The 13,947-nt window shown below is 38.0% G+C and overlaps 1 protein-coding gene and 1 non-coding gene across 2 annotated transcripts; one reads left to right on the top strand and one right to left on the bottom strand.

The window, feature by feature from the left end:
• Positions 1 to 5,625: 5,625 nt before the first annotated feature.
• LOC132608070 (uncharacterized mitochondrial protein AtMg00820-like) lies at positions 5,626 to 6,006 on the top strand. The gene has a single exon (XM_060322143.1). It carries the CDS (start codon positions 5,626 to 5,628, stop codon positions 6,004 to 6,006), a length of 381 nt encoding a protein of 126 aa, XP_060178126.1.
• Positions 6,007 to 12,603: 6,597 nt separating this feature from the next.
• Positions 12,604 to 12,710, bottom strand: LOC132608506 (small nucleolar RNA R71). The gene has a single exon (XR_009570420.1). It is a non-coding gene; the product is annotated as a small nucleolar RNA R71 (small nucleolar RNA).
• Positions 12,711 to 13,947: the final 1,237 nt, after the last annotated feature.

Below are 13,947 nucleotides of genomic sequence, written 5' to 3'. Positions count from 1 at the left end.
TGCCCATATACTCATAAGCAACAAGGAAGAGTTGAACGAAAGCATCGCCATGTAGTCAAAACCGGTCTCAGCCTTCTTGCCCATAGTTCGATTCCCTTCCGCTTTTGGCCATATGCACTTGAGTCTGCCGTTTTTCTTATTAATCGCCTTCCTTCAGTTACAACTCGTGGTCTTTCGCCGTATGAACTAGTCCATCATTCCAAACCTGACTATTTTTTTCTCAAGGTCTTCAGTTGCCTATGCTTTCCTTACCTCCGACCCTACAATAAACACAAGTTTGATTTTCGAAGTAAACCTTGTGTGTTTCTTGGCTACAGCCCAACCCACCTTGGGTATCGCTGTTTGGATCAACCCACTGGACGAGTCTATGTTGCCCGATATGTTCGATTTGATGAACATAACTTTCTATTTGCCAAGCCATCCATCCTTGGCCCTGCACCCAATCAGTCTCCATCTACTGCGCCTTGGGCTTCTCTTCCCGTCTCTATGTCTCCATCAAGAGTCATTCATCAATCCTCTTCCGGTGGAGATCCTTCTCCATTGCTGCCTAATCTCGTTCAATCACCTGTTATACCCCATTTTAACCGGGTTGATTTAGGAGTATGACGTATTGGTGATTCCTATTTGTTTTATTTTTAAGGAGTCGCCACCTAATTGATTTAACGGTGAATTAGGACACCTAAAGGGTAACTAAGGCAAAGTTAAAACTAAACCTCAATTAATAGTCTGCTTAACCAGTGTGATTCTAGGTAAGGACTCTATATTATCCTAAAGGGAAGGGGTTAGGCATCCTTTAGAATCCGTTAACTTACGGTTATCCGACCAAATTTAGGTTAATTAATTAAGGTCAAAGACGCAAATACAGTATCTAAAATTTAAGAAAATGACTTGTAAATATTGCTAAGATTTTGAAAAAAAAAATATAATAATGTTATCTAAAACAAGACTTTGCGAAAATAATAGTTTGCCTAAAAGTTGTCTTTAAATATCATTTAAAGTAAGATTTATAAATGCTGTTAAGATTTTAAATGAGAATATATAATAAGGCTACATAAAAATGAGATTTGTGAAATATAATAATTTATATATAAACAGGCGAAAAATGCCGATTTGTTCAATATTTGAAACAACTCGAATGATGAGATATTAATCGACTTTGCGATTTTGAGAATATATCAAAATAGCTAATGTGAGTTTTCTTTATCCCTTTTATCATTCCTTATTAAATATACTTAGCTAAATATGTGTGATTAATTCGACTTGAAAAGTTATTTATAAGATATACCAGAGTTTATATTCGCATATTAGTGACGTTTGAAATTTTAAAGTAGTAAGGATAAGTCATGTTCTCCTTAGCTCAAATACGTAGTCATACTCTTTTGAAAATTAATTAATCTAATGAAGATAAATACTATAAGTATTATAGATAACTTTAACGTGAAATGAAAGAGGATGAAGCTTATGGCATTAATTATTAATTTAAACTACCCGCTACTAAACTAAATCCCATTAATTGCTAAGGTTCGTCTAAATTAAGAAAAATAAAGCAATATAAAGGGTTAGTTGCATAATACAAGTTAAATGCACACAATAAAATAAAAGGGTAATAAGTATCAAATTGGCCAGCCCATTTGGGGACTGCGGAACCCATTTTCTGTTGGGCTTTGGCCCAACAAATTCTTATATTGACTGCTGCGGCTGTTCTTGTCTATCGGGCTTTGACCCGGAATTCATTTTCTACTTTTTCTGGCTGCGGATAGAACCGGATACGGAAGAGACGTCGTTGGGCTTTTAACCCAACACAGAATGTAGGAGAAGAACGAGTCCCTCGGATTCGTATGTGATGGTCATGCATAAAACGAAAGGAAAAGGATTAATATATGATCGATGAATAAGGTCAAACTTATGGGATACAAGTTCAAACAAATCAGCAAATCATGTATATTCCATGTTTATTTGAAGTATTCTTCATGTATACATAGGTATATAATCTCACTGCTTTAACAATATTACAGTATTTTATAATGCACTGAGGCACATAATCTGCCCAGCAATGGCGATGGGTATTACATAAACAATATATACTCAATGTTCTAAAGCAAACAACCTTTTATATGGCAGTGGTCACATACTTCACAAACAAAATTATCTGACTACAAAATACACCAAAACACACAAAATCTCCATAGCAATGGCAGCGACAAGAGCCTGCCGATTACGAATGATTCCCAATTTATACGATACCATACATGAGTACACAACAACAGAAGTACAAGGCAGGATTCTAAATCCCTTTGGCAGCCAGCCACACAAAGTTAAGCAGAGATGAAGCTAAAGTTTGTTCGCATATTAGTTGTTGATGAACCTAGGCAGAAATAAAAGATCTACAAAGACATGCATGACATTCAGAATACTAAAAATCAGTCATTTTAGAAAGGGTCCATTGAGCTAGATTTCCAGCGTTATTTGATTCCTTAAATGAAACTCATTCAAACTCTTTCACACATCATACAATGTTATAACAAGATGTCACGGTTTTCAGATACCCAATCAACCAGATTAAAGGAGAACAGAAATGCTACGATGCACAAATGTTCAGTTATACAGAGGCATGAACATTTAACATACCCACATGAATCGCACACGGACACGAGCAGGCTAATGAAACTAAAATAGCTGAAATTAAGGCATGCATAGGTAGATTCTGCTAACTACTAACCTAGAAATTAAACCATATTAACATGAATGTCTAAGTATTTTAAAACGAAACTTAAGCTAACTAAAAATAGGAATATGCATAAGGTTATTGGGCCAAGCTAAACTAAATACCAACTGAGCGTTTGGATTATAAATATAAACCAAACAGGGGACAGCAGGATCAAATAGCAAAACAAAGCAAAGAGAGCACCAATACACCTAAACGCACTAATACCAGCTGAACCCATATTCGGACTTAAGAAAATGTTCAATAATGCACTATCTATGATGATAAAGAATACTCAAACAGCAGCAGATTTCGAACTTGTTGGCATATTAAAGACATCACTTTAAGATACTGCGACAAACACTCAAAAGACAACACACCACAGACAAACAAACAGATTTGCATACTGGACTCCTATTTAATAGGGAGCATGAACCAGCTACTTAAAAATAGAGGAAAATATCAGAGAAAGAAGGGGAAAGTATAACATGATAAGAATGAAACAGCTGTAGTTTGAAATATCAGGCAGAAGGTCTTACTCAAATATACCACAAAGTTGCAAGTGATTCATCATACGAATTTGGATATCAGAGACCAATTTAGAATGATATATGCAAACTAGTCTGGACTAGGCAAAGCCCTCTACATTATTGAAGTTTAAACTAACCCTGTTTTCACAAATTATGAGTCAATAATTTAATACAGAATCCTGATTCAGTTAACAAAACCAAACAGCATCCCCAGGCCACTTCAATATCAAACAAATCTACGGACTATACTAATAGCATGTCTAATCATACTGATTTTATTTCAACAAATCACAGGTGACTGAAACTAATTTAAACTGAGCATAAACGAGTGTCAATGAATCCCCGAGGATTATGCTAACCTACCTTATTACTATGACATTATTAAACCACATTGAACAAACTTATAGAGGTGTTCTTCGTTAATATAATCAGAAATAAAACAGAAATCAGCCACAGACTCGAATACTAATCATGCCCGACCTAACAACAACCCTTAAACGAGTTCGAATATCCTACTGACTAATTAACCAGATGTGTATAACAATACGCAACTTAAACCAACTAACATGATTAATCCACACATTTGAATCAATTAAAGCCCAGTTATCGCACCTAATACATGTAATTACACAAACAGAGCCAAGCTCGATAATCAAACCATCATACCAAACAAATTAAGTCTGAATTACTATCAACATGCAAACAAACTATTTAAACTGAGTTAATCAACTTTAACTAAACAGCATATAGAATAGCAACCGAAGGATGCGGAAACAAATAGAAAAGGGGAATTACCTTCTCCGGGTGCAGCGAAATGAGGCCTCGAATCTTCGATCTACTTCGAACACTACCAAATTCGAGCTTGCGATGCTCGGATTCGCAACAATACCGAGGCAAACGAAGACAAAATTGATTCGATATTTTGACTTGATAACAAAACAAGATAAAAACTGTTAATCGAACTCGTATTTTAGGGATTATAGGCGGCTAAAGGACTTAACTTTTTAAGGGTTTCGAGGCGGCTCAAGAACTCGTTTTCTTGTCCCCGGATTCTTGTTTCTCCTACCTCGAATCCTAATTTCTGGGGGATTTCCACGGCTAAAAACAAGCTGTGCTTGGGGAGATTTTATGAATCAAAGATCCTTTCTTTTTTGGGGTAATTTCATGAATCCCCAAAATCCCCCGTTTCTTGAGGTAATTTTATGAACCCGAAAATCCCCTTCTTCTTGACTTGGACAACGATTATATATAGGGCGAATTAGGGTTTGTTTGAGAGGAGCGGGGGAGACAAGATTAAGTGGGGGATGACAGAGGAGCGTGGGGGGACAGGGGTAAGTGGAGAGGAGCGGGGTGCGAGGGAGAGGAGAAGTGGAGAGGGGAGCGGGAAAGGGAGAAGCGGCGGAGATGATGGGGAAAGAAAGAAAAATGAAGGGAAATCCTTTCCCTTATCTTGAAAAGGGATGGGTCGGACCGGTTATGGTGTGGGCTGGACCGGGTTATGGTGTGGGCTGGACAATTAAAAATGTGGATTGGGTATTAAAATGGGCTAGTGAATTAAAATGATGTCAGTTAAATTAAAATGTGGACTGATTTTTGTGAATTGGTCGGAAAAATAGTATGAGTTGATTGGGTTACTACATTTAAATAAAAGACCTATTTAAATAATTTGTGTTAAAATATTACTTCATATAAAATATGCAATTATTAGTGATCAGATAATAAAAAATGGTGTTGTAATAGTCGTGCAATAATATTTTGAAAAATTCACAGTCAATAAATACTATTATTTAATTATGCAAAGATAAAATGCGATGGGAGTGCGTAAGCCGGTAAAATGTGCTGAAATGATAAAAATGTGAGTTATAATAATATTAATAATAATAATGATAATGATAGTAATAATAATAATAATAATAATTAGTATTGTAATAAAATAGTGAAACGCTAGCATTGATAAAAGGCTAATAATTATAGTAAAATATAATATATATATATATATATATTTTTTTTTAATTTTCCAAAAAATGTTAGAAGCATAAATAGGTATTTCGGGGAAGAGGCGGGACAAAATTGGGTGTCAACATCACCTTCACCGCCACCGATTCATCCTACTACTCGTTTGGGAGACTCTTCTCCACCCTCTTTAAGTCCCGATCACACTCCGAGTCCAACCCCATCATCTACTCCTACATCGTCTTCACATGCTCCCACTTCAGAACCAACTTCCCTCCAAGGTATTCCCAACACCTCTTCTTCTGGCCTACCTCTTGTTGTCGACTTAAGTAGCTATGACATGTTCCCAGATCGTTCCCTTGCTCCGTTTCCTCCTCTAACCCGTACCAATAGGCTCATAGTCCCTTCTCAACGTTCACATAGGTGGTACTTAGGAACATGCATCCGTCCTCAAATTTGGCTACTACCTCGGATTCATTACCCCCTCCCACAGATGAGCCATCGTGTTTCACTGAAGCTTCCAAACATAAAGAATGGCGGGCTGCTATGGCATCTGAAATGGATGCATTACTGCGAAATGACACATGGTCACTGGTTCCTTATGATCCACAAATGAATATTCTTGGGTGCAAGTGGGTATTTCGCATCAAAAGAAATTCTTCTGGTGCAATAGAGCGCTACAAGGCTCTATTAGTTGCAAAAGGATTTCACCAACTCGAGGGACATGACTATTTTGAAACATTTAGCCCTGTTGTTAAGCCGACTACTATTCGCATTGTTATTGCCTTGGCAGCATCACACAACTGGGTTTTGCGTTAATTAGATGTGCAAAATGGCTTTCTCCATGGTGCGTTGCAAGAACAAGTCTTTATGTCACAACCTTCCGGTTTCATACATCCTCAATATCCGAATCATGTCTGCAAGCTTAAAATATCCCTCTATGGTCTCAAACAGGCGCCTCGAGCATAGTACATGTGCCTTCTTAAGTTCCTCCTCGCTGTTGGGTTCACTACGTCAATATCAGATGCATCATTGTTTATTTATCGAGCGCATGGTGTAGTGGCTTATATCTTGGTCTATGTAGATGATATTGTTGTCACTGGAAACAATTCATCCTTTATGGAAAGCATAATCTCTAAACTTGCTGCAGAATTTTCAATTCGTGACCTTGGTCCCTTAAGCTTTTTCCTTGGCATTCAAGTCTCTCATGGATCTGCCGGCATCACACTCTCTCAGAAGCAGTACATTACTTCTCTTCTAAAAAATGCTAGTATGCAGCACTGTAAACCCCTTTCCACACCTATGGCAGTGAATTAGAAGCTTCATGCTGGTGACAGCCCCCTGTTCCATGATGCAACGTTGTATCGAAAAATTGTCGGAGCCTTACAGTATGTCACACTCACCCGTTCTGACATTGCCTTTGTAGTCAACAAAGCTTTCCAACGGTAAAATAATGGGCTGCAGTTAAGCATATCCTACGCTATTTGAAGCACACCCAACATTTCTCTTTTCACATTTCGCGCTACTCCACACTGCTTCTACAGGCTTTCACTGACTCAGATTGGGCAGGGTCCCTAGATGATCGTAAGTCGACTGGAGGCTATTCCATATTCCTTGGTGTTGCTATTGTATCGTGGTCTTCGAAGAAACAACGTACAGTGGCTTGCTCCTCCACTGAGTCGGAATACAAGGCGCTCGCTGATGCTGCGACTGAGCTAACCTGGATACAATCTATCTTAAATGAGCTTGGGGTGCACCTCCCTAAAGCTCCTATCATGTGGTGTGATAACATTGGTGCGGCCTATCTTTCTATTAATCCAGTTTTTCATGCTCGCATAAAGCATGTCGAAATAGATTTTCACTTTGTTCGAGATAGGGTCGCTAAGAAGGATCTGCTGGTGCAATTCTTGTCATCTAAGGATCAATTGGCCGATGTCTTGACAAGGCCACTTTCAGCAGCGCGCTTTGAATTTCTACGTTCCAAACTGAATGTGTCTTCGCCACCGTCAGTTTGCAAGGGGAGTATTAAACCATGTCCATCCCAATCTGAACGTGGATAAGTTTTAGCTACTATTACTTTGTATCCTAGTGTTATTGGAACTCTATAGTCCATATCAAATTGTAATTCCTAATTTTATATAATGACATACAAGGCAGAAGTACGAAGTGGTGAGAAAACAACAACATTCATTGCTTCAGTTATCCTCTGTCTCTTGTGTTCCTACATGCATAAACTGACAAAGGAGGTTCACAGCTTGCGCAAGGTCTGGTCGCGTAAGGGTGAGGTACTGAAGGGCTCCAACTATACTCCAAAACTCCGAGGAATCGATTGGCAGACCATCTATATCATATAGGCTATGTTTCTGAGCAAGAGGTGTGTGAATAGCACGAACTAGATGTTGTGTATCTCTAACACCCACTATATTGAATTTCAACAATTCTTTATCTTCTTGCAAAGTCTTAAGCCTAACTTTGTCATTAGCTTCAAAAATTTTGCTCAAAGAAGTGTTCATAAACCTGTGTCCGACCATCAATCGCAATAGGATAGGATCCATGTCATCATGACAATGGTCTCTAACGACCTTAGACACAAGCTATGCATTATTTTTCTCCAAAACGAAATTAAGTTCAGCGTATAGCACTTAACCCTCCTGTTGTGCCTATTGTTAGTTGGTTTTCTAGACTTGTCAAACTCACAAGTAATTCCTAGCTAGCATTATCACTACCTTTTTCTGGAGGATCTTCTCCACACAAAACTCATTCGTTCTTACATGTTCTTTATAGGAATTAAACAATAAATCGGTACCGCTATATTTAAATCTAGATATAGGACATGCTAATATATAGCCTCTTCAATAAACTCATCATCTTTTCATGATTCTCTTCATATTCTTCATCTTCATCAGAAATGTGATCTTCGCTATCCACATACGAATTTATTCCAGCATTAAAATTGTTGTCTGAATCAATATTTAACTCTTAATCTCCATTGAGCAAGTAGTCTTCCAATATAATTCCTAGAATATCATCCCAACGCATGCCTAAGTTGCTCATCCATATTATATTGGTTCAGGTTCATGTTTAGGTTAAGATAATGGATGTGATAATTCGGGTGAACGTAATAGTTCTAGTAAAGTTTTTATTTGTGTAAATCATATACTCATTGATTTGGTAGACCAAATAATTCTAGGTTCGCACTATAATTCTAATAGGTGTAGATATAATGTATACACCGTTTTGGAGGGAAAACAAAGTGAGGAAAAGCAACGAATTTTTGTTCGATATATTCTAGGTGTTAATGTAAATTAAAATTGTTGTCCATGCTTAGAAGTAATAATTACGTTGTTCGGATAAAACTAATTGGAGGACAAAGAGTACCTCCTGGAGCCAAAGTAAAATAAGGGTGCATTAAACATTTTACATAGTATAATGTCCGAATTCTTGTTGTGTGAACCATTTAGCACTAACCATTACTCCAATAATTTATCTTCTATAAATTTAGGGTTAAGGTAAATAACATTTATTTTCATTTTGTTTAGACATGTGTTAAAATGATTATTAATGGAATCTAATAGAATTTTACTTTTCTCCAAACAAGAAATAGTAAATTTTTCTGTTCATATTCTCAAAAAGGGTTGCAGGGGGATGGGGTATGTTTAAATTTTAAATATTTATCTTAAGTGTTAATTCTTGTTCGATTTTTTGTGCTTGTTCCCCCTCTCTTTAAAATTAAATTAAAGGTGGTAAATGGCTTCAACTCCTGTATCTGTATTGACGACTCCTGACGTCCTGAATATACCTGATGTAATCCTTCATTTATCCTTGTTAGGATACTAGCAGTCTAGCAGTGCCTATACCATGCTAAGTGTCTATACCATGCTAACTATAAGAAAATGTAAAAAAAAGAAAGTCAAACAATTAGCCATTTCCTGGTGAATATCAAGTCATGTGGGAGTTGTTACTCCTACTAATGATCCTTGCTCATATTTTATTAGGCTACAACCACCGGCAAGAGATTAATTTTTGTAGCAGGTGAAGAAATTGCTGTGAATTCACCCACCCTTTCCAACATCCCTAACTCACCCTCATATTTTAAACAATATTTTTCTCCTCTTTTTCCTATTAGTTTCTTTCGTCAATTCCTATTAAGACTTAAGTCTGCATTTGTATATCCACATGTATATCTACCTATCTATTGTAGCTTCACATGCTCAGCCGATTAGCAACTGTGTTCAGTAGTTAGTTAGCTCGTGGTTAGTATAGGATTAGGAGTGGATCGTGGGCAGCTGTTAGTTAGTCAATCCAGCTCAGATCCAGCTGTCAAGCTAGTTAGGATAGTCTGTTAGGATTGTCTATATATACCTCCTCACACTTGTATACAATTTACAGTTTTTCATTCTCAATGATATGAGATATTTCCTCTCCAGTTTTACTCTCTCCTCTCATGGCTGCTTGTTTGTAATTGTTCATTCACCATTAATGGTGAATTTTTATTCTTCAATATCTCGATCCGTGTCTGAATTTAACATGGTATCAAAGTAGAGCTAAAATTGATATACCGCATTTCGATCATGATATACACTTCCTTTTGTTTCTCTTTCAATTCTGCGGCTTATTAGGAGTTGTATTTGTATTTTTTCTTCGTAAAGATTGAAGATATTTGGTTTGTTTTTGATTTATAACCACATATTGCAATTGTCTTTCCTTCATAAGATCGAGTACATTTGGTTTTGCTTTGATTCCACGGATTACAATTGTTTTCCCTTCATAAGATCGAGCACGTTTGGTTTTGCTTTGATTCACACTTCATTTGATATACGAAGTCACAAAAATGGTGGAGATTACAAATCAAACTCAAAATGCAGAAGAAACAATAGCTGGCACTAGCATAATCGATATGACCAGTCCATTGTATATTCATCCATTTGACAGTCCAGGTATCTCACTGGTCTTAACTCGATTTGAAGGAATAGGATATTGTTCATGGAGGAGAGGCATATTTAGATCACTTTCAGTCAAAAACAAGTTAGGCTTCATAAATGGAGAGTGCAAGAAACCTTACTCAAACTCTCCAAATTTTCGACAATGGAAAAGATGTGATGATATGGTTACTCAATGGATCCTAAACTCTCTCAGTAAGGACATTGCAGACAGTGTGGAGTATGTCTCTGATGCTATGGAACTTTGGAGAGAATTGGAAGACAAATATGACCGAACTTATGGAGCAAAGCTGTTTCAAATCCAAAAGGAAATAATTGACCTGAACCAAGGAGTACTGAACAACACCACTTACTATACTGATGTGCCGTGAATTTTAGCACATTTTATGCCTTTGTAACTAGACATGTTGCTTGATTTTAAGTGTTTTTACATTGTTTCTTATGTTATTTTTGTGTTTTATAGGGTTGATTAACTAAGGATTGAAAATGAGAAGTAATGCTGAAAAAACGGACAAATTGGAGCTAAGCGACGCCCCGTAACTCATGTTACGGACCGTAACTCATGTTACGGACCGTAACAGGGTCCGTAACTCATGTTACGGTCCGTACCTTTGAACCGTAACAGGGCCTGAATTTCCAGAAAGTTTTCATTGAAACCAGCAGTGTTACGGTGGAGTGTTACGGTCCGTAACTCATGTTACGGTCCGTAACATGTCACCGTAACATGAGCTAAATTTCCAGAGAGTTTCAATAAAACCTTCAGTGTTACGGTTTAGTGTTACGGTCCGTAACTCATGTTACGGTCCGTAACCCTTCACCGTAACATCATCCAAAATTCCAGAGAGTTGCCAAGTAATTGTCACCACTTACGCTTCAGAAGGACGGACCGTAACACAGGGTACGGTCCGTCGCATGGTGGCCGTAACGTCAAAGTGGTCAAATGACGAAATGAAGGACGGACCGTAACCTGAATTACGGTCCGTAACAATGCGGCGTAAGGGCATTTTTGTCCGGAAACTTGGCGCGATTTTTGGCTCTATAAATACATAATGTAGGGTTTTAATTCAACATTCAGATTTTATTTTAGAGGCATAAACCCTAGGTTTTTAATCTTGAAGTGGTTGGAGCATTTAAGGCAACAACTTCACTCTCATTCCATCTTGTATTAGTATTGTAAGTGTATTATGTTAATCTTTAAGCTTTTTCTATCAAGAAACATTATGAGTAGCTAATTTCAATTCTAAGGTTGTGAATCCCATGATGGGTATTATGTGAATGGGTTTCTATTATTGATATATGCATAATGGTTGTTGTTATTTATTCTATCTTTGAGTTGTAACGTTGGGTAATGATTGCAAGCATTAGCCGAAGCCATTATATTGACTTTTCTTGGGAAAGAGAGTCAATATTGGTAAGATTGAATAACAATGACTCGAGGCGTTAACCCTCGTTTAATAGACTAACTTAGGAATAAGAATACGTTTAAATTGGCATCATTGGTCGCTCTTCGATTGTAACTCTTTTATATTCGGAAGAATCATAAAGAGGAAATATTGCTTAACTGTTGGGAAACATTAAGAAGTCTTTAAGAGACCAAGTGCATATTCATAGAACAACCATTAGAAGTATATCACTTTGAAACCTGAAGCATAATATCTAATCAAATTGGGGAACACAACCTTAGTCTCTCTCTCTCACATTAATTACATTTTAAGTCAAAGTATTAAATTACATTATTCAACAATCAATTCAAACTATCCGGAATAGGATTAAAGCATCTAAAGATCGGTATCGCATACGATTAGTACTCTTTTCTCTCCATATTCCCTGTGGGATTCGACCCCAACCTTGTTGGGTTACTATATTTGACAACGTCCGCTTTACGCCATTAATAGGTGTAATTTGAGCGTATCAAATTTTGGCGCCGTTGCCGGGGAATACGGTTCAGAAATTACTAATTGTTGTGTACTATTCTTTAAAACTTTTTCTATTCCATCACACCTCGTTTGCTGTTTTAGTGAACCAGGTGAACATGGCTGGAAGACCCCATCGCAATCAAGGGAACCAAGGGGGGATCCAAGTGAACCATCCTGCACCAGAAGAAGAGGAGGATGAGAATGTATTTGCAGAATTCATCGACGAAGCTGATTATGCTTCTGCTGTAGTTCCCCCGAGAACAGGAAATGCTAATTTCAAAATTGATAGTTCTATCTATCAGCTATTGAAACTTGAAGGCTATTTCCGAAATTCTTCGGAGGACTGTCCACTTCGACACCTAAAGAATTTCGTGCATGTATGTTCCCAACAATCTCAAGGTGCTGTTCCTGCTGATGCACTGCGACTGCGGGTTTTCAAATATTCCTTAGCTGGCCAAGCTAGGGAATGGTAGGAAAAGCTCCCGAGCAATACTATTCATACCTGGAATGAGCTGGCCAATATCTTTCTAAAAAAATTGTTCCCACCCAGCAAAAAGGCTGAGCTTGGGGATAAGATTTTTGGGTTTAAACAACTTCCAAGGGAACAACTATATGCTGCATGGGAGAGGTTCAAATATTATCTAGCTCAATCTCCGACTCATGGATTTCCAGATGCAATTCTCACAGAGAAGTTCTACAAGGGGCTAGATACAATGAATCAAATAGTTGTCAACACTGCAGCTGGGGGATGCTTCATGGACAAAACCTTTGTCAACATCACCCGGTTGCTCGACAAGCTTACTACCCATAATCAAGCCTGGCATTCGACTGATAGCGAATTCCTATCATATGGTAGTCCCTCTGTGGCCGCGGTGGCCAAAGAAAATCATGAGCGAGATCATGCGTTCGCTCAATTGCAAACCACCGTGGATTTATTATCCAAAAGGCTTATGGATAAAGAGGCCAAATGTGTAAATGTTATCGATGAGATGCCACCTCATGCTCCCGGAATGTATCAAGTTTCTGACGAAACTTATCTTGACGGGCAGCCACAATATGAGGATGCGAATTATGTCAATAACTCGCAAGGGGGTTATCAACGGCAAAACTACCAAGGTTCCGGTAATCACCCATGGCAAAGGCCTCAACAAAATTACCAAGGACAGAATTATGGAAGAACTGATCAGGGTAATCCCAATCAAGGGAATTACAATAACAATAATTATGGCAACAAGAGCTCTAACCCCTACATTCCACCTAGGGGGCAAGCATCCAATTCCCAGCCATGTAAAGATAATTCAGCTACTAACTCTGCTGGTAACACGTCTAATGATTCTGCAGAACTGAAGAGTATGATGCAGAAAATGCTGATGAATCAAGACAGAACAGAGAGCACAATCAAGGGAATGTCCCAGGTCCAACTATCGCATTCAGCTTCCATTCAGAAGCTTGAAGCGCAATTCAGAGACCTTTCCCGAGAAGTGCATACTTCTCAACGGGGACAATTACCGAGTGATACAGTTCCTAATCCAAAAGGTAGTGGAGTGAACTCTGTGGAGAATGTACTTGCCATTAGCACCAGAAGTGGAAAAATACTTCAGGGTGACAATAAAAAGCCAATTGATCAGGAACCAATTGTTGAAAAAGAAGCGCAGCCTAATGTATTGGATGATATTGTCGAGGAAGAAGCAGGGGAGGAAGTCCCCATTGTAGTTGAAGAAGAGCTAAATCTTAATAAACCAAAGGAACCGGTGGAAAACCAGGAAAAGGGGAAGGCAAAACTTTCCGGTGCTCTTCGCCCTTTGAGCCAATTGTTCAAATCTTCACCACCTTTTCCTCAAAGGCTGGTGAGAAAAACAGAAGATGAGAAGTGCTTGCGATTTTATGATCAACTCAAGCAGTTA

The sequence above is a fragment of the Lycium barbarum genome, chromosome 8 (assembly GCF_019175385.1).
Source record: "Lycium barbarum isolate Lr01 chromosome 8, ASM1917538v2, whole genome shotgun sequence".
NCBI classification, from domain to species: Eukaryota; Viridiplantae; Streptophyta; class Magnoliopsida; order Solanales; family Solanaceae; genus Lycium; species Lycium barbarum.
This window is presented reverse-complemented; position numbering and strand designations above follow the sequence as displayed.